At 39.5% G+C, this 24460-nt stretch overlaps 1 protein-coding gene across 2 annotated transcripts in view; it reads left to right on the forward strand.

Annotated features, from left to right (window-relative positions):
- The first annotated feature begins 2888 nt into the window (after positions 1–2888).
- Positions 2889–24460, forward strand: part of LOC123512431 (insulin-like growth factor 2 mRNA-binding protein 1) — a 163085-nt gene continuing 141513 nt past the window's right edge. The window contains exon 1 of one of the 2 annotated variants that reach the window (XM_045268842.1): positions 2889–3241. In XM_045268842.1, the coding sequence (XP_045124777.1) occupies positions 3064–3241 (178 nt within the window). In that variant the 5' untranslated portion in view covers positions 2889–3063. The remainder of the gene's footprint in view (positions 3242–24460) is intronic. The other variant, XM_045268841.1, reaches the window with a different exon arrangement.

The following is a 24460-nucleotide window of genomic DNA, read 5'->3' on the forward strand; positions in this document are numbered from 1 at the left end:
AAGGAAAACGAAGGGATATGTAAGAGAAACAGTCACCCTTTGTATTCCTACCTGATCTGGCTTAATTAATGCCCAGTGGCGGAGGACTGACAGCTTGGCATTCAGTTAGTCGTTACCTACCACTCTCCATCCCGCAAGTGCTGTCCGCCACACCCTTCTGTCCATCATGCCCTTTGATTGACCTACAGGGGTTCTCATGCTGTTTGTACGGGTTTACAGGAGTGTTGGAAGCTTCATAAGGGGTTCGAGTTTAGTTATAAGAGTGTTTGTGTGGGTTGTAGTGGTGTTTAAAGGGTTCTGATTGTGTGTTAAAGGTTCTAGTGTTTTTGGGGTGTTGTAATGGTATTTGTGAGACTCTTAAGGTGTTCTGATGGTGTTTTGGGGTTCTGATAGTGCTTGGAAGATAGAAATTAGTTATTTTTGGGTTTAAAAAGGTATTTACTATGTTTGAGAGATTTTAATGGGTTCTGATAGTCTTAAGAGGGTGTTCTATGGCAGTTATAAGAGTTTGAGAGATTTTCATAATATTTGAAAGGTTCTAGTGAGTTTTATTGGGTTTTAATAGTGTTCTAGCTGTGTTTGTGGGTTCTGATACTCCTTAAGAGGATGTTCTATGGCATTTATAAGAGTGTTTCCTGGATTGTTAAGGTGTGTGCAGGATTCTAAGGGTGTTTGTAGTGTTTTTTAAAGTGATTACAGGTTTTGAAGAGTGTCTAATGGTTTCTAAAGGTATTTGTTGGTTATAAAAAGGTGTTTAATGGTTTCTAAGGGTGTGTTGGTCCTAAGGGTGTATAGGTTGGTTTTCTAAAGGGTCCTAGACATTAATGCTTATAAGGGTATTTTTTCATCTTTATACGTTGATTTCTGAGAGAGAGAGAGAGAGAGAGAGAGAGAGAGAGAGAGGAATACTATTGGATTTTGTATCGATTGGTAGGCCTCTCCTCTTGTGTGTGTGTGTGTGTGTGTGTGTGTGTGTGTGTGTGTGTGTGTGTGTGTGTGTGTGTGTGTGTGTTCAGGGCCGTTAATTAGTCTGTCAGTTTATATTATTCATTACAAGCAAAAATAAAATAAATGTTTGAGTGTATTGACTTTTATGAATATAGATAGAGGATATTTTTTAGAGAGAGAGAGAGAGAGAGAGAGAGAGAGAGAGAGAGAGAGAGAGAGAGAGAGATGCCTGTGATGTAAAAAGGAAGTGTCAGTTTAATGACTTTTTTATACATTATTTTATTTTTATTACACATTTACTTATTCATTTATTATTTTTTTAGTCAGTATTTGTGTTCGTTTCCTTCATGTGTCCTGTCTAGTCAGTAAAAAAAAGAGGTTAGGAAAAATAATAAAAAAAAAATAATATACCTTTCACACACAACAACAACAACAACAACAACAACAACAACAACAGTCATTCCTACACCACAATTTTTCCCTTCACCTGTAACCACCTCACACTTATCCACTCCACTCCACATGAGAAGTACTCACCACCACCACCACCACCACCACCACCACGCTACTCCACATACAGTATTAACAAGACTGCCACCACCACCACCACCATCGCCGCCGCCGCCTCCTCCTCCTCCGCCACCTCCTTAAGGCTTCAGAAGTGTGTCAGGACAAGGCGTGTTAAAGCTGCCTTGTCCTGCGTTGTCTGTTGTGGTGCTGAGACTCACAACAAACTATATGGTAGAGAGGGAGAGAAAAGGAGAGGGAAAGTAAGAGACAGAAAGAGAGAAAGAGAGAGAGGGAGAGAGAGGGGGGGGGAGATTATTAAATGGTGATAACAAGAGAAAAAAAAACTAATTGGGTTGTGAAATTAAGTTTGTAAAATGTACCTGTTTATTTCTTGAAAGGTATTAGTATAAACATTTAAGTGTATCTAAGCTTACTATTGTTATCATTCCAATAGTAACGCGTCATTCTTCACCTGCACCTAATTAACTCAGGTGTGCTTGTGTCAGGTAGCTTCAACAATCAAGCAAGCACAAGCACACTTTTATGAGTACCACCTGACGTTAATGAAGGCACACAGCACCCACGAGGCTGACATGACACCACCACACGAGTAAGCACCCTTGGAATCACCTCATCACCTCGTCACCTCGTCACGTCACTCCTCAGGGCCTTTCAACACACCACCACGTTTCACCAAGTGGCTTATTTAATTAATCAACACGTGGGCACAGTGAACATTGCAGAGGGGACGTGACACAGGCAGAGTTACGTAAGGGCTGGCAGGGGTGGAGGCTGCAGGGATGGTGCAGGCAGGCAGGCAGGCAGGCAGGCAACAAGCAGTCAGTGAGTCAGTTTGGACACCTGTTCCGGGGCGGCGCGAGGGCGTGTGGCCAGCGGGAAGGGCTTGGGTCAGTTCTATAGAGGCTAGTGTTTTTTATGAATATCACAAAAATAGCTGACACTCGCCCAGCCAGTAATTATAGCGTTTTTTTGGCCGTGCACCAGGACATGCGCGGCGAGGGAGTGGCGGACAGGCAGCCGGGCCGGGGGTGACGCTCCTCGCTCTCCCTCGCAGCCTCTCGCCTCAATTTTTATGCTTGTTTTGCTCCCTTCCCGCCACTTACTAAATTATTACTAAGGCCTATAGGCTCATAGGCGTAGGTAGGCAGTGCGGCAGGGCATTGTGTATGCTAGAATTTGTCATTTTTTTGCCAGTTGGGATGAATTTCGCCAATGAGGACAGCGGCAGTAACTCTCCCCGGGTCACGTGGCCAGCTGTCCCTCGCACCCATTGGCAGATATTCCGACAGGCTGGGGGCTGCGGGACCAATCAGAAATGCGCTTCAAGAGGCTGACCAATCACGAGGCTTGGAGGGCTGGCTGATGGTTCCCCCCCTCCCCAGCACCGCCCCGCCCACCCGGCTGGCCGCCCCGCCCACGTGATAAGTCAGCGGCGGCCGGCAAGCAGGGAAACAAGTGTGTGTTGCCGCTCACATCTCGGTCCCCACACCGCCCCACCTACCATTCCTACCTGCAATAGCCCAACCAGTGAACGATTCCCCATCACCCTCCCTCAGTGTGCCATCCCCAACCCGCCCAGTCACAATGATGTCCAAACTGTACGTGGGAAACCTTCCGACAGACGTGAACGAAGGGACTCTGCGACAGCTCTTCTCCGAGCAGGGAGTGAGTGCGACTAACGTGCTTGTGAAACGGGGTGGATATGCCTTCGTGGACTGCCAGGACCAGACAGGGATCGACAGAGCCATCCAGGAACTGAACGGTAGGTGGACACAAGTGTGGAGTGCTTGGGGTGAGCGCGAGCAGCGGCGGACGGGCTGGGAGGGCGGCGCTCAGGCCACAGCTAGGAAGGAGGTGCTCCAATATGGCCTCCGGAGGGGCGGGCTTCCTGGTGTAAACATTGCACTTAACACCTCAAAGTACTGTTTATTTCACTGCTCCATGCATAGCTACGGGTTCCAGGGGCACGCCGGATGTATGTGCAAGCCGGGTCTATGTGGGGCAGGCCTCCTGGCGGCAAGGCAGGCTGGAATGTTAGGCCTACCGGGGTGGCGGTGCGCGAGCGTGTACATTTCCGTTGGGGTCATATCTGATGTTTTGCAAGGCGTCACCTGATGGCTGTGCCTCGCCGGGGCACCAAGGGACGCCCCTCGGTGAAACACAAGCCTCGGTGGCAGTGAATCCAGCCACTGAAAGTATTAGGCGGGAAAATTAAAACGGTGGTGGGTGGCAGAAGGGCGTAAGCCGCGCCGCGCATGACAGCCAGCAAGCAGACAAGCCTACCGGTGAGGGCCGGGACATGCTGACACCCTGGCATCACTCTATTTCCTGATTGTCACCCCGTGATGGGCGTGCTGGCGTATGGCTAGGCCTTGGGGCAGCCAGCACGCCCGCGGGCCAGCACCAGACCAGTGGTGGTGGAATTCCTGTACTTCCTGCTGACGTCTTATGTAATTGATGACCTAATGGTGCAAGGAGGTGGTGGTGGTGGTGGTGTGGAGTGGTGTGGTATGGTGTGGTGTGACTGAGGGCAGCAGGCATGGGCTGGCAGGGTGTGGGGCTTGCATGATGGGGCGAGGCGAGGCGGCGCGGCCAGGGTGAGGCTGCACCCGAAAAATCAATACCGAATTGATCCCAGACAGGCCTGTGTTAGAGGCCGTAATTACCGTGTGCCGTCTCCTGGCGGCTTATAATTGAATGTGTCACCTCGTGGGCGTGCTGTGGCTCGGCCTGGCCAGGGCGAGGCGTCAGGCCGGGCGTGGCGTGCCTGCAGGACGAGTTTGGGCGGCGGGAAAAGCCGGCCGTGGCGCCGCTAGGCCTAAGGACCACGTGATAGGAATGGAAGGCTGTGAGCGGGCGGGTCGCGAGGGTTGGCAGCCCTGGCGGCCGTCTGGTGCCCTACGCCCACTACCACCACCATCACCACCACCACTGCCGCTGCCGCCCTCGACAACTACCACCACCACCACCACCACTCCCATGACCACCTATCATTATCATATCTGTGGAAGTGTTTGGGAGCATGGGAGATGTGAGGGAGCAGATATTACCTGTGGGAAGTGTTCTGCGGGGAGGGGGGTGGAAGCTGGGGCGAAGAGGAGGAGGAGGAGGGGCAGTGGTGAAGAGAATGGGGGCAGGGCGAATGTTGAGAGAGGCCATGGGGGACAATTATGAAACGTAGAAGTAGGAGAGGCAGACTGTAGGAAAGTAGAAACGGGGGCGGGAAAAGTGTAGAGGGGTGTAGAGGCTGAGGGAGGCAGGGTGGGAGGGAAGGAAATTGAGTGTTTGGACAACCATCAGGATCAGTAACACCAAGACTTTCTGTAGCGCCTCCCTGTCAAGTCTGATTCACCAACACTTTGTCATGAGGACTCCGATCAAGATGTGCTAATGAATTTCCCTTGTAGTGCGCGGGCAGCCACACCCACACGCTGATAAAGCCCTTGTGAGGAGTGAACTTAATGGACAGTCACTGCAGACTAATTATGCTTTGAAATCAAGTACTTCATTAGCCTCACCGGAGCTCCACTGACAATACCTGGCTCACACACTACCTGGCCTGACACAGTACCTGGCTCACACAGTATCTAGCCTGACATTACCTAGCCCACACAGTACCTGGCCTGACATTACCTGGCTTACACACTACCTGGCTCAAGCAGTTTTTAGCTCTCACAGTACCTGGCCTGACACTACTTGGCTTACACACTATCTGGCTTGACATTACCTGGCTCATACACTATCTGTCTATCTGACCTGACATTACCTGGCTCACACACTATCTGTCTATCTGACCTGACATTACCTGGCTCACACTCTTATCTGACCTGACATTACCTGGGTCACACAGTACCTGGTTCCCACAGTTCTGCATTGGACTGGTGCTTTAATCCAACACTGACTCTGCTGGCTTAGTTTAATTCCTGTGTTATGATGATGGAGCTAGAACTGATAAGCTTATGTACAGGTTAGGTTAGGTACTACATATGCCAATAATTTAATAGTTTTTTGAGATTTATGTCTTCTTTGCTTGATATAAATTCCAAGGTTATGTGGATAGTTAGAATAGATAGGCCTAAGCACATTAATTCCATAATTTTTGAGATTCATTTGTTTTCTTGATATAAATTCCAGGGTTATATGGATAGTTAGATTTGATAGGCCTATGCACATATACTCAACATCAATTCCATAGTTTTTAAGATTCTTTACTTGATATAAATTCCAGGGTTATGTGAATAGTCAGAATTGATAGGCCTAAGTACATTCACTCAACAATAATTCTACAGCTTTGTGAGATTCATGTCTTCTTTGCTTGATATAAATTCCAAGGTTATGTGGATAGTTAGAATTGATAGGCCTAAGCACATTAATTCTATAGTTTTTGAGATTCATGTGTCTTCTTTACTTCATATAAATTCCAAGGTTATATGGATAGTTAGAACTGATAGGCCTTCCAAGGTTATAAGGTTAGTCAGATTTGATAGGCCTATGTACATATACTCCACATTAATTCCATAGTTTTTGAGATTCATTTGTTTTCTTTACTTGACATAAATTCCAGGGTTTTATGGATAGTCAGAACTGATAGGCCTAAGCACATTAATTCTATGGTTTTTGAGATTCATTTGTCTTCTTTACTTGATATAAGTTCCAGGGTTATGTAGATAGTCAGAATTGATAGGCCTTCCAAAGTTATAAGGATAGTTAGAATTGATAGGCCTTCCAAGATTATAAGGATAGTCAGAATTGATAGGCCTTCCAAGTTTATAAGGATAGTCAGAATTGATATGCCTTCCAAGATTATAAGGATAGTCAGAATTGATAGGCCTTCAAGGTTATAAGGATAGTTAGAATTGATATGCCTTCCAAGGTTATAAGGATAGTCATAATTCATAGGCCTATGTACATACACTCAACAATATTTGCATAGTTTTTGGAGATTATTTTCTCTTTACTTGATTTCAATTCCAGGGTTATATGGATAGTTAGAACTGATAGGCTTATGTAGATTCCAATAAATGCATAGTTTTTTTTTAGATTTGTGTGTTTTTACATGATATAAATTCCAAGGTTATAAGGATAGTCAGAATTGATAGGCCTTCCAAAGTTATAAGGATAGTCAGAATTGATAGGCCTTCTAAAGTTATAAGGATAGTCAGAATTGATAGGCCTTTGTACATACACTCAACAATGATTCCATAGTTTTTGAGATTCATGTGTCTTCTTTACTTGATATAAATTCCAAGGTTATGTGGATAGTCAGAATTCATAGGCCTATATACTGTACATACTCAACAATAATTCCATAGTTTTTTTAAGAATCATGTGTCATCTTTACTTGCTATAAATTACAGGGTTAATATGGATGGGCCTATGTACGCTTCCTAATAATTGCTTAGTTTTGTGCAGGACAAGGTTATGTGTAGGTCATTTACTCACGCATCTTGAATCACAACTTAATGATTTGTTCAGAAGCTTTCATTCTGTCCATTCATTAACCTTCACTAGCGCTATTCACTCACATCTTCAGTCACAACATACATGATGAATCTCAGTTTTGTACAGGACAAGATTATGTGCAGTTCATTTACTTACACATCTTTAGTCACAACTTAATGATTTGTTCAGAAGCTTTCATTCTGTCCATTCATTCTTCTTCAGTATCGCTATTCAGTCACATCTTCAATCACAACTTAATTATTTGTTCAGACGCTTTCATTCTGTCCATTCATTCTCCTTCAGTATCGCTATTCAATCTCAGTTTTATACAGGACACAAGGACATCTGGTTATTCATCTAAGTAACACTATGTACTTCAGGAACATTTTAGTTAGGGTACAAATCTACATCAAGGACTTTGTGTGGCATTGACTAATCTTAAGAGGATATTCTGCTGTTTTGTACATTTTCATAATATTCTTTTGAACTTTCATGGGTTTTTATAATGTGGACATGAAATTTGTGCAAGGCTATTGATATTTTTGTATGGAGAATGCTTTTGAAATCATCTCAAATCCTAAAGCCATCTCTGAGTGCCACATGAACTCTTTGCTAGAACACACACACACACACACACACCGGTAGCTCAATGGTTAGAGCGCTGGCTTCACAAGCCAGAGGACCGGGGTTCGATTCCCCGACCGGGTGGAGATATTTGGGTGTGTCTCCTTTCACGTGTAGCCCCTGTTCACTTAGCAGTGAGTAGGTACGGGATGTAAATCGAGGAGGTGTAACCTTGTTGTCCCGGTGTGTGTTTGTGTGCCTGGTCTCAGGCCTATCCGAAGATCGGAAATAATGAGCTCTGAGCTCGCTCCGTAGGGTAACGTCTGGCTGTCTCGTCAGAGACTGCAGCAGATCAAACAGTGAAACACACACACTCATTTACTCTCTCTCTCTCTCTCTCGCATGGAGGCACAAAAAAGGAGAAATAGTTGATTATTTTTGTCTTTCCTTCACTATAAAACTAAGATAATGTAGCACAAAAAGAATAGTTATGGAAAAAAAATGTCCTATAGTGAATAAATTAAAGATTTCACAAGTAATTCACATACACCAGACTGCATGTAGAGAGCTCGCAAACTTAGACAGTGATTGATGACAGCAAACCAGAATGGCACTGACAGATACACTGAAAACATTGATTCTGAGGACTTGTAGCAGTGTTGTCACCTCTTCCTTACCTCTACCTCGTTGACCCAGAAACTCTATAGCAGCGTTCAAAATAGAAACTGTCCTTGCTGTTTATTTATAGGCAATGGAACAGACGAGTCAAGTTAGTCAGAGAGAGTTCTTTGTATGCATTCTGTAAAACTCGAAAGATTTCTGATAATATTCAATTTAAGCTTTAATTTTTTAATGCAAGAGGGAAACTAGCGAAGGACAAAAAATATTAAGAAAAACAGGCCTACTTGAATTGCATGTTCCTTGGTGATTGAAAGTAGGAGGCATATTTATTAATCACACTGCTTTTTAGTTCAATAGGAATGATAATAAGACTACTTCCTTTCACTGGTAGGCTAAAAATAGAGGAGTTAATAGCAATTTAGTTAGGCAGAGTTCTCAGTATACCCTCTGTAAAACTCTAAGGATTTCTAATAATACTAATTTTTTAAAGATATCTACTGGTGATTGAAAGTAAGTCATATTTATTAACCGCTCTGCTTTTTAGTTCAATAGGAGTAATAATAAGACTTCCTTTCACTGGTAGGCTAAAAATAGGAGAGGAATGAATAGCCATGTAGCAGCAAGTGTGTGAAAGATGGAGCTCAAGTCTGTGAAATGTTGTAACGTGATTTAACGACCCATCTCTCTTTGACGAGTCGACCAGAAGGAAGGAGAATGTATAGCCAGGTTGTATGAGAAGTGTATGAAAGGTGTAGCTCAAGTCTATGTACGTATTACTATAACTTATCCAACAAACTCCCTCTCTTACAAGTAGACCAAGAGAGAGGGGGAGAAAAATCATGCTATTTCTGAGTAAGACGGAATAATGATAGCAAAAACACAGCTTGTCTATTACGTATTGCCTCCTTGTAGTGAAAAGTTATGATGGTGTTAAGTTATCTCAGTTTATCATATTTTTTTGGTGGAATATCAAGAGTAAAAGGATAAGATTAAAAGACAAAGAAAGAGTAATGATAGTAAAAACACAGCTTGTCTATTACTTATTCCTTCTTGTAGTGAAAAGTTATGGTGTTAAACTATTCCATAATTTATCATTTTTTTAACTTTTGGTAGAATATCAAGAGTGAAAGAAGGATAAGAAAACAGAAAAAAAGGAAAAAAACAGAGCATTGTGCATAAGTTGGCAGGTGAAGAGGGTGAAATGACAGGTAGGAGAGGAGGCAGGTCTATTTTTAACTTGCTTCACAAAAAGAGAGACTTGCTGAGATGCTTTGGTGCAATAGAGGGTGAATAAAAAGCGTCCAGAGATGGATACAGGAATATTAGTGACTTGGCACCACCACCACCATCACCACCAAGCCTCGACTATAAATGGATTGGTGTCATGGATTCCTCTTTGCCTCTTCTTGCTCGCCTCTTTACATCTCTACACCTTCACTTTATCTCACAGACTCATCTTCCCACACACACACACACACACACACACACACACACACACACACACACACACACACACACACACACACACGTGCTTTCACTTACTCATCTCGTTTTGTACTGATTCATCGTAGCTTTCAAGTTCAGCCTTTATGATTTTTATCTTTGTAATTTGACCTTCTTTCTCTAACACATCTTCTTTGGTGATCTTCTTTCACCTTCTTTCAAATTTAGCTTCTTTGAAATACGTTCTCTTCAAATTTCCCTTCTCTGAAACTGCTAATGTCTTGAAACTCTTCCTTCAAACTTATTCTCTTTCAAATTTACCCTCTTGAAAACTTATCTTCTTTCAAACTCTTCTGTCAGACTCGCCTTCTTTCAAATACACTTCATACTCACTCGAGACCACTTTCCTTACAAAATCACCCTGGAAACACCTCATTGACAAACTCTCCCTAGAAACCTCCTTACAAACTTCCCCCACACGTCACAAGCACCCTAGAATCTCCACTTCTTGCCTGCTTCTCCTTACAAACCTCCCTAGAAACTTACCCGAGAAACTCAACACGCAAGAAACCCAGAAACTCACGTAGCATTTCCCTAGCCACTCATCACTACGTTACCTTCACTTTTCATCCTTTTCCTCACACTTGGTTCATTTTTTTTCACTAAGCGTGGCGGTGCTTTGGTGAAGAGGAATTGACACAAACACACGTCAGAATTCTCTCTTGTAGTGCTTCGTCAGACAAACTTCGCCATATTTCTCATAGGCTGACACTAGTAGGCCGTGCCAGATGGGTATAATGAGAGGCAGTGTTAGATCAAAGGAAATTTATATAGGCTGTTTTTATTGCGGATCCTTAGGCCGTAGTAGTGGTAGGGGAGAAGGTCTGTACTGTTAGATGAAAGAAAAATGTACATAGGCCTTAAGATTTTTTTAGGCTGTGACTGGGATGAGTGATGATTTATAGGCTGAAACAATTCATAGACTGTTTTTTTAAGTGTTAGGGGAAGGTCTTGTGCTTTTAGATCAAAGAAAATGTACCTAGGCGTGTATATAGGCCTTTTTATTTAAGATTTTTTAGGCTTTTGACTGGTCTGGTTGATCATTTTTAGGCTGAGACAATTTATAGGCTTTTTCTTTTTAGATTGTGGCATTTTTTAGGCACACAAGCGTTTGAGTTTGCTTCGTATAGACTAATATATAAATCCTCAAAATAGGCCTCCTTGTTCAAAAATCCTCCCTTTCTTCACATAGGCTGTATAGACTGAGACAAATTGCTTTACCTTATATAGCAGTGGTTCTTAACCTTTTTTGGCAGCGACCCAAAATCTTGCACAAATCAACCATCGCGACCCAAGCCTACATAGATATACAAATTGTCCTCCACTCTGCTCCCTCCTATACACCCTCCACCTCCGCCAACGATTACGTTTAAGAGGCAGATGTCTTGTTGGGTATGGGAGATTCTTTACACTTCAAATAAATTTACTGCTTTGGAGTTTTTGTTTAATCATGGTCTACTTAGAATCCTAAAACAATGCATCATGATTTTAGTTATTATTATAATATATTTGTAGTGGGAAAATAATTATTTTCTGCAATCCCTTAGCGACCCAATAAAATGGCTTGGCGACCCAACTTTGGGTCACGACCCAGGGGTTAAGACCACTGTTATATAGGCTCTAATAGATTTCAAACCCCTTAAAGTAGGCCTAATCATTAAAAATTTTCCTTTATTTCATCTAAGCCCTGTATAGGCTGTTACAAATCTTAGTTATAAAGCGCAGATATTGTTTGATCACATTCAACTAGTTAATCTGATATAGGCCTGCTTATTTTTATAGGCTGTTTATAAGCAGAGACTGAGGGTAATTACTAGCTTCTGTATTTTCCATCTTCCTACGAGTTGACTTATTTTAACAGGGAGGGTTCAAGACATTTGTCCCTCATTTCTGACACTCTTATTATCTTTCAGGGAACTGGCAATCAAGTGGGCCTTTTTTAAATTTTTTGTTACCTTTGCCCAGCTTCTCTTGCATTAAAAACACAGGTATCATTACATCACATCAAATCCTTTAGTTAATTTCAGATAGGCTCAAATAGACCTAGAAGATGCACTAACAATAAATAACAAGTTTCAGTACGTCTATAGGCCTAAAGTGCATCATAGGCGTGGTAGGCTGTAATGGACTTAACAGTAATTATGAAATGTGGAAGTCTAGCTTTTTGAATAGGCTTATGTAGGCCTAAGCTTATCTCTGGTGTTTTTTATTTATTTATTTTAGACAATATTCTATAAAAGGGAGGAGGTTAGGATGAATTTGTGTAAGGATTCATGTAATGAGCATTGAAAGATGGGAGGAGGAGGAGGAGGAGGAGGAGAGGAGGAGAGGAGGAGGAAAATTAGTGACTAGTTTGCAAAAGAGAGGATTTCAAGCGTAAACGTTAAAATATTGGATTGCTACATGGATTGGTTTGTTACTGGGGCCATTGACAGTGAGAGAAGAGGAGGAGGAGGAGGAGGAGGAGGAGGAAGAGGAGGAGAAGTGTGGGTGGTTAAGAGCAGAGAGGAGGGATAAAAATACCTCTAGTCTAGTCTGCCACATCATTCTCGTTTCTTTGCTCTCTATTTAAAAGGAATTTGTCATGCAAGAGCTTAGTGTGGTCTCTCTCTCTCTCTCTCTCTCTCTCTCTCTCTCTCTCTCTCTCTCTCTCTCTCTCTCTCTCTCTCTCTCTCTCTCTCTCTCTCTCTCTCTCTCTCTCTCTCTCTCTCTCTCTCTCTCTCTCTCTCTCTCTCTCTCTCTCTCTCTCTCTCTCTCTCTCTCTCTCTCTCTCTCTCTCTCTCTCTCTCTCTCTCTCTCTCTCTCTCTCTCTCTCTCTCTCTCTCTCTCTCTCTCTCTCTCTCTCTCTCTCTCTCTCTCTCTCTCTCTCTCTCTCTCTCTCTCTCTCTCTCTCTCTCTCTCTCTCTCTCTCTCTCTCTCTCTCTCTCTCTCTCTCTCTCAAGGTATGTCTTGAAATACTCTTTTTCTTCATTCTTTCACTGCAAACTGTGACACACACACACACACACACACACACACACACACACACACACACACACACACACACACACACACACACACACACACACACACACACACACACACACACACACACACACACACACACACACACACACACCCAAGGCTTCAGTTAACAGGGGATGGAGTAGAAAATAAGCACAAGTGGAGGAAATACAGCTCAAGACTTAACAATCCGCCACATAACTGACCAGAATCTGCAATTTGTTAATGTTTGTAGGTTAAAATCATCACTTAGTGGATTGTTTTCCCAAATTACCTTCTTATTTTCTTATTTAAACATCACTCTTAGACATGAAGTGAAGTAGAGGTGTCTGGGCGGGGTGAAAGATAGATTGAACGCGTGATTTGAGAGGTAAACTGAAATGAAGGGAAATTGATAGGTTTATTGAAGTGAAGGGAAATTGAGAGGTTTATTGAAGTGAAGGGAAACTGAGAGGCAAACTGAAGTGAAGGGAAACTGAGAGGCAAACTGAAGTGAAGGGAAACTGAGAGGTAAACTGAAGTGAAGGGAAACTGAGAGGTAAACTGAAGTGAAGGGGAATTGAGAGGTAAACTGAAGTGAAACGTAGACTTTTTGAAGTGTTTTGAAGGGATGAAAGATAAATGGAAGGATATCTTGTCATGTGTTCAATTCTTTTTTAAACCCTTCATTACTGGAATACATTTTTTCACCAAGAGTTTTGTGTATGATATGCGATTTTATTGACATTATGAACTGTCTATGGAGGTCAGAAGATTAATGGCCTGACTCTTCACAAGTTTCTGGAGCTGCATAAAATTGTCAGATAGTAAGCAAAATAAATATGAAAAAGCGTCCTGGTACTAAAGGATCAAGCAAACGCATTGACTCATTGAAGGGGGTGAATCATATTTCTTGAGGATGATATGAATTGAGCCTTCTTGTGTCTCATTCATTTGCTTAGTCTGGCTTATTCACATTCACACTCCGAGACATGAAGTGAGGTGACTAGAAAATGTCTTGGGGAAGTGAAAGATAAATTGAAGCTTTTTTTTGTAATTTTCTCATATTTACTTCTAGTTTAAGCATCAGTTTTTGACACACACATGAGGTTGACTTCGATTTATTAAGGAGTGAGAGTCAAGGCAGGATTTCTTTTTTATTTTTATTTTCCTTTGGTATTAACAGATAAAACGTTGTATTCTGAATCGTGAAGTGACTAAAGATTTGTTGTTTTTAAGTCTTTGGGGATTGAAAGATAGATTGAAGTTCGTCTCCTAGTTGTATTAGGAGGAGGAGAAGGAGTAGGAAAAAAATTTGTTCTGTTCTGCACGTTATTGTGGTTTTACTGTGAAAATTTGATTATAAATTTTGATTGAATACTGAAAGGAATTAATGATGTTTTCCTTGATTTTTGCGACCTTGTATTATCTAAAAGTATGTAATAATTCATGTCTATATGAATATCCATCTTTCTTTTCTCATTTCGTGTTGGTATTTCGTGATAGAACATGACTGAAGCATAGAGAAAACTGGCTACCAAAGATTTATTGCGGCAAATGAACGATAGTAGGAATGTACAAGCTACTGGTAAGATGGAAAAAAAAAAGAAAAATCATGCTTCCATTATTGTTTCATTTAGATATTCAAGACTATGGCAACATTTTCAAGATACAGTTTTTGCCATTGTTGTTTTTGTTGTTGCTGTTATTGTTATTGTTGTCACTTGGCTAAATGTATATTGCAGCATCATTCCCTACTTAGCATGTCTTTCTTTCAATCCACATCACTTACAGCTTACTTGCAAAATGTGGCGAGACTATTTAAAGCAGCAGTCTGGCTTGTCATTGCAGGGTATTAGCAGCAGTAGCATCAGCAGCAACAGTAATAGGAGTTGTAGTAGGAGGAGGAGGAGGAGAAGGGGTAGGAAAAACTTCTGATTGAATACTAAAAGGAATTGATGATGTTTTCCTAGATTTTTGCGACCTTGTGCTATCTAAAAGTTTGTAATAATTTATAGAAATGTCTTGGAAGTTAAATATTGTGGGTCAGGAAAAATTATAAACATTTTTAGATTAATATTCTTAATTGCTTTTATAGTGTTTCTTAGATAGCAAACTGCGATTCTCTTTATAGCTACTATGCACAGGTATAAATGAATAGAAAGAGAATAGAGCAGGGTACAGAAAGGATAGAACATAGATACATTGTGAAATATTGAAAGGTTATGAATAGGATAGGATAGAATGAAGTCAGTAGAATTCACACACACACACACACACACACACACACACACACACACACACACACACACACACACACACACACACACACACACACACACACACACACACACACACACACACACACACACACACACACACACACACACACACACACACACACACACACACACACACACACACACACACACACACACACACACACACACACACACACACACACACACACACATATATATATATATATATATATATATATATATATATATATATATATATATATATATATATATATATATATATATATATATATATATATATATATATATATATATATATATATATATATATATATATATATATATATATATATATATATATATATATATATATATATATATATATATATATATATATATATATATATATATATATATATATATATATATATATATATATATATATATATATATATATATATATATATATATATATATATATATATATATATATATATATATATATATATATATATATATATATATATATATATATATATATATATATATATATATATATATATATATATATATATATATATATATATATATATACACACACATATACACACACACACACACACACACACACACACACACACACACACACACACACACACACACACACACACACACACACACACACACACACACACACACACACACACACACACACACACACACACACACACACACACACACACACACACACACACACACACACACACACACACATCACAGAAACACTAGGATAAATAGAAAAACTAAATAAAATAAAATAAAGTAAGGATACAAGATAGAGGCCCTAATAACACCACACATCACAGACACACTAATATCAAAACAATAAGGAGGACATAAGATACAAATACATAACATTAAGACACACCATAAACTCAAATCATTAACTAAAGAAAGAGTAAGAAAATTAAAGAAAAAAGATAAAGAAAATGGCAGAGGAGGAGGAAAAGCAAGAAAAATGGATGGTGTGAAAGTAGTTTTGCTATTTTGGTAAGGGAAAACGTTAATAATGTCTTGTAAACTGTAGAAAGAGAAGGTAGGTAAAGAAAATGACAGAAGGGAGGGGAAGGCAGGAAAAAATGGATAAATCTGAAAGTAGTTTGCTAAGGAAGGTATCTTGTGTTTGTATCCCAGTGAAGCTTAAGTTTGAGGCTCTGAGTGACACCTACACTGCTTGTCAGGTTTGGTTATGTGTCTCAATGTGGATGGGAGGTAGCAATGCATAAGTTCATAGAGTGCAGTATATTGTCACTTTATTCTATATTTTGGAAAGTGGAAAGGTTAATAATGTGTTAGAAATCTATAGAAAAAGAAGATAGATTAGGAAAATAACAGAGAAGGGAGGGAAAGGCAGCAAAAATGGATGAAAATTTTAAAGTAGTTTTGGTAAGGAAGGTATCTTGTGTTTATATCCCCCTGAGGCTTAAGTTTGAGGCTCTGAGTGACACCTACACTGCTTGTCAAGTTTGATTGGGCGTTTCAGGGTGAATGGGAAGTAGCAATTCCAGTTATAGAGTGCAGTATGTTGAAAATAGATAACTTTTTTTCTATATTTTGGGAAGTGAAAGGTTAATAATGTGGTTTTGTATCTAAAATGTTATAGCCTTTCTGCAATACAAGGAATGATGTATTTAGGTTGAATTTAAAGTTTATAGAAGTTTATAAGAATGAGGGTTTTTTTCTTTCTTTTTGTAATTTAGAAAAAAAGAAAGAATGATAGTGACTGATAGTTTTTGTTTCATTTTTATTTATTTATCTATCTGCTAGACAAGAAATGAATAGTTTTGCTGACTTCAAGAATCATTTGAGGTTTTGTGTTAGGACTGATATTTTGTGCAGTTTAGAGACAGCAAAAGGTAGTAATGGTTCTGTTCTGTAAGGATCTTGGTTAATTCTGCAGGAAGTTGAGAAATGTTGGGGTGAAATCAGGATGTAAGAGATGTATTGTGTCAGGGCTGCGTTTTGTTTTGTTTAGTGAAGGAGAGGAATAGTAAAAATGTGATAGCTGTTATATTTCATTAGTTATTCTTATATAGTTTTTGCAAAGTTTAAAAATATTTGTGTTGAATGCAAAGTTTATAGTGTGTTGTGCCAAGATTTAATGATTTTTTGTGTTGTTTAAAAGGCAGAAGGGTAATACTCGTAATATGATAGTTTGTGTGCTTCAGTAGTGTTTCAAGTTTATCCAAGAAATCCAGGATGTTTGTGTTGAAATTAAGGTTTATAGTGTTTTGTGCCAAGATTTAGTGATTTTTGAGTTGTTTAAAAGGGAGAAGGGTAATAATATGCTAGATTTTGTATTTCAGTAGTGTTTCAAGTTCATTCTGCAGCTAATGAAGCAATGTTTGTGTTGAATTTAAAGTTTATAGTGTGTTGTGGCAAGATTAAGTGATTTTTTAGTAGTTTAAAAGGGAGAAAAATTGTAATATGCTATTTTTGTATTTTAGCAGTTTTTTAAAGTTTATTCTGCAATTAATGAGAAATATTTGTGTTGAAGTTAAGGTTTATGGTGTGTTGTGCCAAGATTAAGTGACTTTTTAGTAATTGAAAAGGCAGAAAGATAGTAATTTGATAGTTTTTGTGCCTCTGTAGTCTTTTAAAGTTTATCCAAGAAATTTAGAAAGTGTTTGTGTTGAATTTAAGGTTTGTGAGAGGTGTTGTTGAGTGACCTGTTGTTAAGATCAGGAAGGCAAATGGTAATACTGTGATTTTATGATACATTGATTTTATTTTATTCTGCTTGAGGTCGAAATAGTTTGTGTTGAATTGAGGGTTTATTGTGTTTTTTTATTGTAGTTTTGATATATTTTCCTTATGAACTGAGAAAAGTAATGGAATATGAAGTACAAGCTTTACATTACAATTATTGGCAGCACACTCACTTAATCAACAAGTAACTCAGAACTTTGGGTTACAGACAAGGTTGGTTACAGTTTTTTTTTTCTTTTATGATCATGGTTGGTTCACTGTAAAGTAAAAAGATTAACTAATGTGAAATATAGTTTGACTTTATTACATTTACCAAGTCTACAACAAACTCAAGAACTATATTAAAGACAAGGCTTTTTATACATGGCTTCATTGTAATAGTGATTCTTGCTTCATTGTCAAGTGGATATTAGTTCAAGGACGGATACTCAGTAATTTCACTCAACAGTTATGGTATTTTAATATACAAGAAACTGAGTGGGTCAGTGTTTGGCTGTGTGTGTTGAATCCAAAATACACTTGCTTTTCATCAGTATATCCTCCCTTCAGTGATTTATTTATTTTTATCTTTTTTATAGAAGAGGGGAAACTAGATCTGATGATTGAAGATACTTAAAATTTAACATTGAAATTTACTTTACAAGATGCTAAAGAATTGCATTTGTTGAAGGCAAGGTTAATTTTACTTGCTTGTCCTTCATTGTAAGGCAAAATGTTAGATTAGGCAAGAAAATTAATTTATAATTTGACCAGTGATTAAAAAATCTAAGTGTTTGTGTGTGTGTGTGTGTGTGTGTGTGTGTGTGTGTGTGTGTGTGTGTGTGTGTGTGTGTGTGTGTGTGTGTTTTATCTAGTTGTATTTACTTAGTTGTGAGATGTGTGAGTATGTGTAATTGTGAAATGTTGTGTGTGTGTGTGTGTGTGTGTGTGTGTGTGTGTGTGTGTGTGTTGGAAAGAAAATTAACCAGGATTTTAATTCAGACAAGGAAAAAAAATATATCAAAGAAAACACACACAAGAATGGTAATATGATAGCTTCCCTCATAGTGGCTATATTGACTCAATCTACAAGAGCCTGAGGAGCTGTGTATACTCATGCCAAGCTTCATTGTACGTGTTTTCACTGTAATGGAATAGGATTGCTCTCTCTCTCTAGCCTTCCACGTACTAATTATTGTGCTACGTCCCTTTCTCGCTGCTCCTGCCCCTGTGCTTCCCTGGTATCAAGTTAAAACCCCTTCAGTACTGGGACACATTTTTACTTTTATATTTGTGTGACCATTTTATTGACATTAGTAAGGGTCTGTGGAGGTGAGGAGATTAATGCCCACAGGCTTCATTATTTTAATCCCCACATAAGTTTCTGAAGCTGTATAAAATCACCAAATAGTAAGCAGAATGAATATGGAAACCCGTCATGGTACTTAAGGGTTCAGTGGTTCAGGAGTTCAGTGGTTGCTTTGGTTGGTTTTAGGTTTGGTTGTGTTTGGTTTGTTAGTGTATTTTTTTTTTTTTTTGTCGGTTTTATTTATTTATTTTTTTTTTTTTGGGGGGTGTTTGGTAAAAGATTGCCTTGTTATTTTCTTCTTTTGTTCTTGCGTTTTTCTTTTGTTTGTCTTTCCTCTGTTTTTTCTTTCTCTTTTCTTCTCTTCTCTTCTTTCTACTACTACTACTACTACTACTACTACTACTACTACTACTACTACTACTACTACTACTACTACTACTACTACTACTACTTATAATGATAATAATAGTAATAGTAATAATAATACCACCTCCACTACTACTACCACCATTACTTCTATATACCACCACCACCACCACCACCACCACCACCACAAAACAGGTGAAGGAAACGGAGCCGAGTGATCTATACACCACGTGACACCCTTGAAGAAAATCACGTGTAGCGATGCCCTGGTGAACGCAACTGGCCTCTCTTATCTAGGGCGCCCCTATAGGAGTGTTATCAGGGCCTTACGCAAGAGGGAGGCGGTGGTGGCAGTGGTGGTGGTGGTGGTGGTGGTGGTGGTGGTAGTGGTGGTGGTGGTGGTGGTGGTGGTGGTGTCATCTCCGGTTGTTACTAAGGCAAAATTGTTACTGATGGTGACGGAGGTTAGGAAAGGTGAAGTAAGGTTGGGTTAAGTTGGGTTAGGTTGGGTTAGGATAAGAGGCAAAATTGTTATTAAAAGTTATGGTGTTAGTGTTTATTAAAGAAAGGTCAAGTGTGGTTAGGTTAGGTTAGGTTGGGTTAGATTAAGTTAGGTTGGGTTGGGTTAGGTTAGGTTGAGTTGGTTAGAATAAGAAGTAAAGCTGTTATTGAATGTGATGGTGTTAGTGTTTGTTAAAGAAAGATTGAATTTGGTTAGGTTGGGTTGTTAGCTAGTAGTGTTAAAGAAGAGGCAAAATTGTTATTAATATTGATGGTGGTTGTGGTTAAGGAAAGGTTAGGTAAGGTTACGTTGGGTTGGGTTAGGTTAGGTTGGGTTGGGTTAGGTTAGGTCAGCTATTAGTGGTAGGGCAGCACGTTATGTTACTAGTAGTGTTTATAAATAGAGAAACAGATTGATGAGTTGTTGTGTATTCAGTTTAGTGGTTTTAGTGTCTGTGTGTCTGGATTCGATTGTCTTTATTTATCATTGCTCTTTATTTTGTGTGTTTTGCGGATGTTTGTTATGAAATGTTTTGATTTATGTATCTCGCTGAAGTACACATGCACGCCGTCTGGTTTGCACTACTACTACTGCTACTGCTACTACTACTACTACTACTACTACTACTACTACTACTACTACTACTACTACTACTACTACTACTACTACTACTACTACTACTACTGCTGCTATTAACCTAAAACCCACTATTTCTTTACCACCAAGCCTATATCTTTCATCCACCACTCTACATGTTTGCCTTTCTACTACTGCTGCTACTGCTGCTACTACTACTACTACTACTACTACTACTACTACTACTACTACTACTACTACTACTACTACTACTACTGCTACTGCTACTACTACCACCACCACCACCACCACCACGGCTATTAACCTGAAACCCACTATCTCTTTATCACTGAGCCTATTCCTTTCATCCACTAGTCTACCTGTTTGAGAAGCCATTACTTGCTTATCACATCGAAATCTAACTTTATCAAGCTTGAACCCATTATTTCCTGTTCTGCCCTGCCCTCCCCTGATTACTGACTCTATCTGCCCCAGCGAAAGGTTAAGACTTTAGTAGTTGTCTCCTTCTGACAAGTATGGGAGGAGTCTTATCTTTCTAGAGCAATTAATGATAAGAGATAAGGACACGGATGAATTGCAGTATACTTGGGTGATGGGGGCTATATGACTAATGCTCAAACGCCTCTGTGCTTCACCTTCGCTATTTCAAGAGAGTATTTAATCCTTTTCAGTACTGGGATCTATTTTTACCATGAGTTTTGGGTGTGATTAGACGATTTTATTTGCATTACTAAGGGTCCATGGGTGTCAGAAGATTAATGGACAGATTCTTCACTATTGTAATCCCCCCCACATGAGTTTCTGAAGCTGTATAAAATCACCAAATAGTAAGCAGAATAAATATGAAAATGTGCTATGGTACTGAAGGGGGTTAAATTCACACGAGTATTTTTTAAGGTGTTTTTTTTTTATGGTTCTAGAGGCAAAGTGACAAAATTTTTACATTATTAACTGGAGAAACACTCTTGAAAACCCCGCTAATCGTCTCTGTGGTGTTCGATAAAATAGTCGCGGTGAGTGAGCAAAGCGTTTCTGAATAAGGACCTCTTGACTTGTTCTTGCCTTATTCTGAAGTCTCCCGCACCACACTACTTCCCAAAAGCCTGGGGTTGAAACTACACGTGATCATTTAAGGGAATGTATTCGCGGTTCTAGTGACTTATTAACAAGATTTCTACATTACGAACGTGGCAAACTGTCTTGGGAACTTGGCTAATCATCTCGGTGGCCTTTTGGAAATTGTAGTGAGAGAGAGAGAGAGAGAGAGAGAGAGAGAGAGAGAGAGAGAGAGAGAGAGAGAGAGAGAGAGAGAGAGAGAGAGAGAGAGGGGGAAGATGGAGCAAAAAATATAGAAAGATGAACTAATTTTGATATAAAGGAAAAGAAGTAGTTTTTATTTAAGACTAATTAATACAAAAAAATAAGAAAAGAAAAAATAATAAGTTTCGCTTGATAGAATGGAAGAAGAGGAGAGAAAACAGTAAACAGACTAAGATTTTAATGTAAGTGTAAAGAAGATGAGAAAGAAATGTTTTGATTCATGGAAGTAACGAAGGAAAGAAAGAAGACATTTGCTTGATAGAATGGAAGAGGAGAGAAAACCAGGAAGTAGACTGAGAGGTAAGCTTGTTTTGATGGAAGGGAAAGAGTAAGAAGAGAGTTTGATTCAAGATCAGTAATTATGAAAGGAACTAAAGAAAAAATATTTGATTGATAGAATGGAAGAGGAGAGAAAAACAGCAAACAGACAGATAAGCTTGTTTTGATGGAAAGGCAAGACTAAGAAGAGAGTTTTGATTCAAGACTATTAATTATAAAAGAACGAAAAAAAATATATTTGCTTGATAGAATGGAAGAGGAGAGAAAAACAGCAAACACAGATAAGCTTGTTTTGATGGAAGGGCAAGACTAAGAAAAGAGTTTTGATTCAAGACTATTGATAAAAATAAGGAAAAAAAAAAAGATAACAATTGCTTGACAGAATGGAAGAGGAGAGAAAAACAGCAAAGATAAGCTTGTTTTGATGGAAGGGAAGAGTAAGAAGAGTTTTCATTCAAGATTAGTAATTATAAAAGAAACTAAAGACAGAAAGAAAGATGATGTTTGCTTGATAGAATGGAAGAGGAGAGAAAAACAACAAACAGACAAAGATAAGGTTGTTTTGACGGAAAAGCAAGACTAAGAAGAGAGTTTTGATTGAGGGTTTGCGGTTCGTAAGAGTAGCAGGTGATGGGATCGAGTCTTGCTTGATGGGTAATTGGGTGTAATCAAGTCAGTCATTAGTGTTATGAGGTATTACGCCGCTACCTGCCCTTACGGTGACGCCACTAATTAATGGAGGTGATTAGCCAGAGAGAGAGAGAGAGAGAGAGAGAGAGAGAGAGAGAGATTTATCATTTCCTTGTTAGCTTTTTTCTCTTCCTCCGATCTCGACTCCTCCTCCTCCTCCTCCTCCTCCTCCTCCTCCTCCTCCTGTTTGACCTCTTATCTTTATCGCACCTAATCTAACCTTGACACAGCTACGCCCATCTTCTGTCTACCACCTCCTCCTCCTCCTCCTCCTCCTCCTCCTCCTCCTCCTCCTCCTCCTCCTCCTCCTCCTCCTCCTCCTCCTCCTCCTCCTCCTCCTGTTTATCGCCTTTTATTCCCTTTTGCCTACATTTTCTTCATATACCTACTTCTAGAGAGAGAGAGAGAGAGAATAGGGGAGGATCGGAGGGGGGTTGTCTCTGTCTTGCCTCGTGTCTGGCTGATATTGCAACCTTACGACTAGATGGATCACGGAAGCTTTGTAATTATATTGTTATTTTTCACTCTGCCTTGACGGTGGAAGGAAGGAAGGAAGAATATAGAAAGGATTTGTGTTTAGAGTTAGAACTGATGGAAGATGAAGTAAAGAAAAATTGAATAAAGAGGAAGGAAAGAAAGAAGGAAGGAAAAACGTAGAAAAGATTGGTATTTGGTTAGAACTGATGGAAGATGAAGGAAAGAAAAATTGAATAAAGAGGAAGAAAAGGAAGGAAGGAAGGAAGGAAAGAAGGAAGGAAAAGTGATAAATGAAGGAAGAACATAGAATAGATTAGTGTTTAGATGTAGAAAAGATGAAAGATGAAGGAAAAAATTTTGAATAAAGAACAAGGAAAGGAAAGAACGAAGAAAGGAAGGAAGGAAAGAAGGAAGGAAGGAAAAGTGAAAAATGATAAATGATGAAAATAAAAAGGATTAGTGTTTAGAATTAGAACAAATGAAGACAAAGTAAAGAAAAATTGGATAAAGAACAAGAAAAAGTAGAGAAGGATGGATGGATGGATGGGTGATAAGTGATAAACAGAGGAAGAACAGAAAAGAAAATTATAGACAAGGAGAGAAGATAAACTAAGTGAATGAAAGAAGGAAAGATTAAATAAAGAAGAGGAAAAGAAAATAGGCGAAAGAAATAAAGAAGGAAACAAAGAAGAAATGCCATAAAACAAGAGAATAAGAGAGAAAGGGAAGGAAAGAAAGGAAGGAAGGAAGGAAGGAAAGGTGGCAGACCGAGATACGAGAGAGAGGAAGGAGGAAAGGAAGGAAAAGAAAAAAAAAGTGACCAGTTTAAAGGGAAAAAAATTAGGAGCGGTAAAAAATGGAAACCGTAATGAGAAATGGAAAACAAAAAAAAAAAAAAAATGGAGGTGGAGAGGAAAGAAATGAAGGATGGGAGGAATTGGAGGAAAAATGGAGGAAAATAAAGATAGGGCGGAGAGAAGGAAGGATGAAAGATGAGGAGTGAGGACAGAGAAAATAAAGAATAGAACGAGAGAGAGAGAGAGAGAGAGAGGAAACAGGTCAAAGAGAACAAAAGGAAACAGTCGCGGAAGAAATATACACAAAAAAAAAAAAAAGCTGAGGGAAAGGAAGGGAAGGAAGGAAAGAGGGAAGGAGGAAAAGAGAGAGAGAGAGAGAGGGAAGGATAGGGGATGGGGGGAAGGGAGATGCGGGGGATTCCAGGAACACTCGTCACCTGGTCGTAAGGGAAGGGGGGAGGTGAAAGAATAGTAATTAATAGATTGCTTGATAGTAAGTTAGAGGTAAGATCACAGACGTACT

Source organism: Portunus trituberculatus, chromosome 33 (assembly GCF_017591435.1).
Source record: "Portunus trituberculatus isolate SZX2019 chromosome 33, ASM1759143v1, whole genome shotgun sequence".
NCBI lineage: Eukaryota > Metazoa > Arthropoda > Malacostraca > Decapoda > Portunidae > Portunus > Portunus trituberculatus.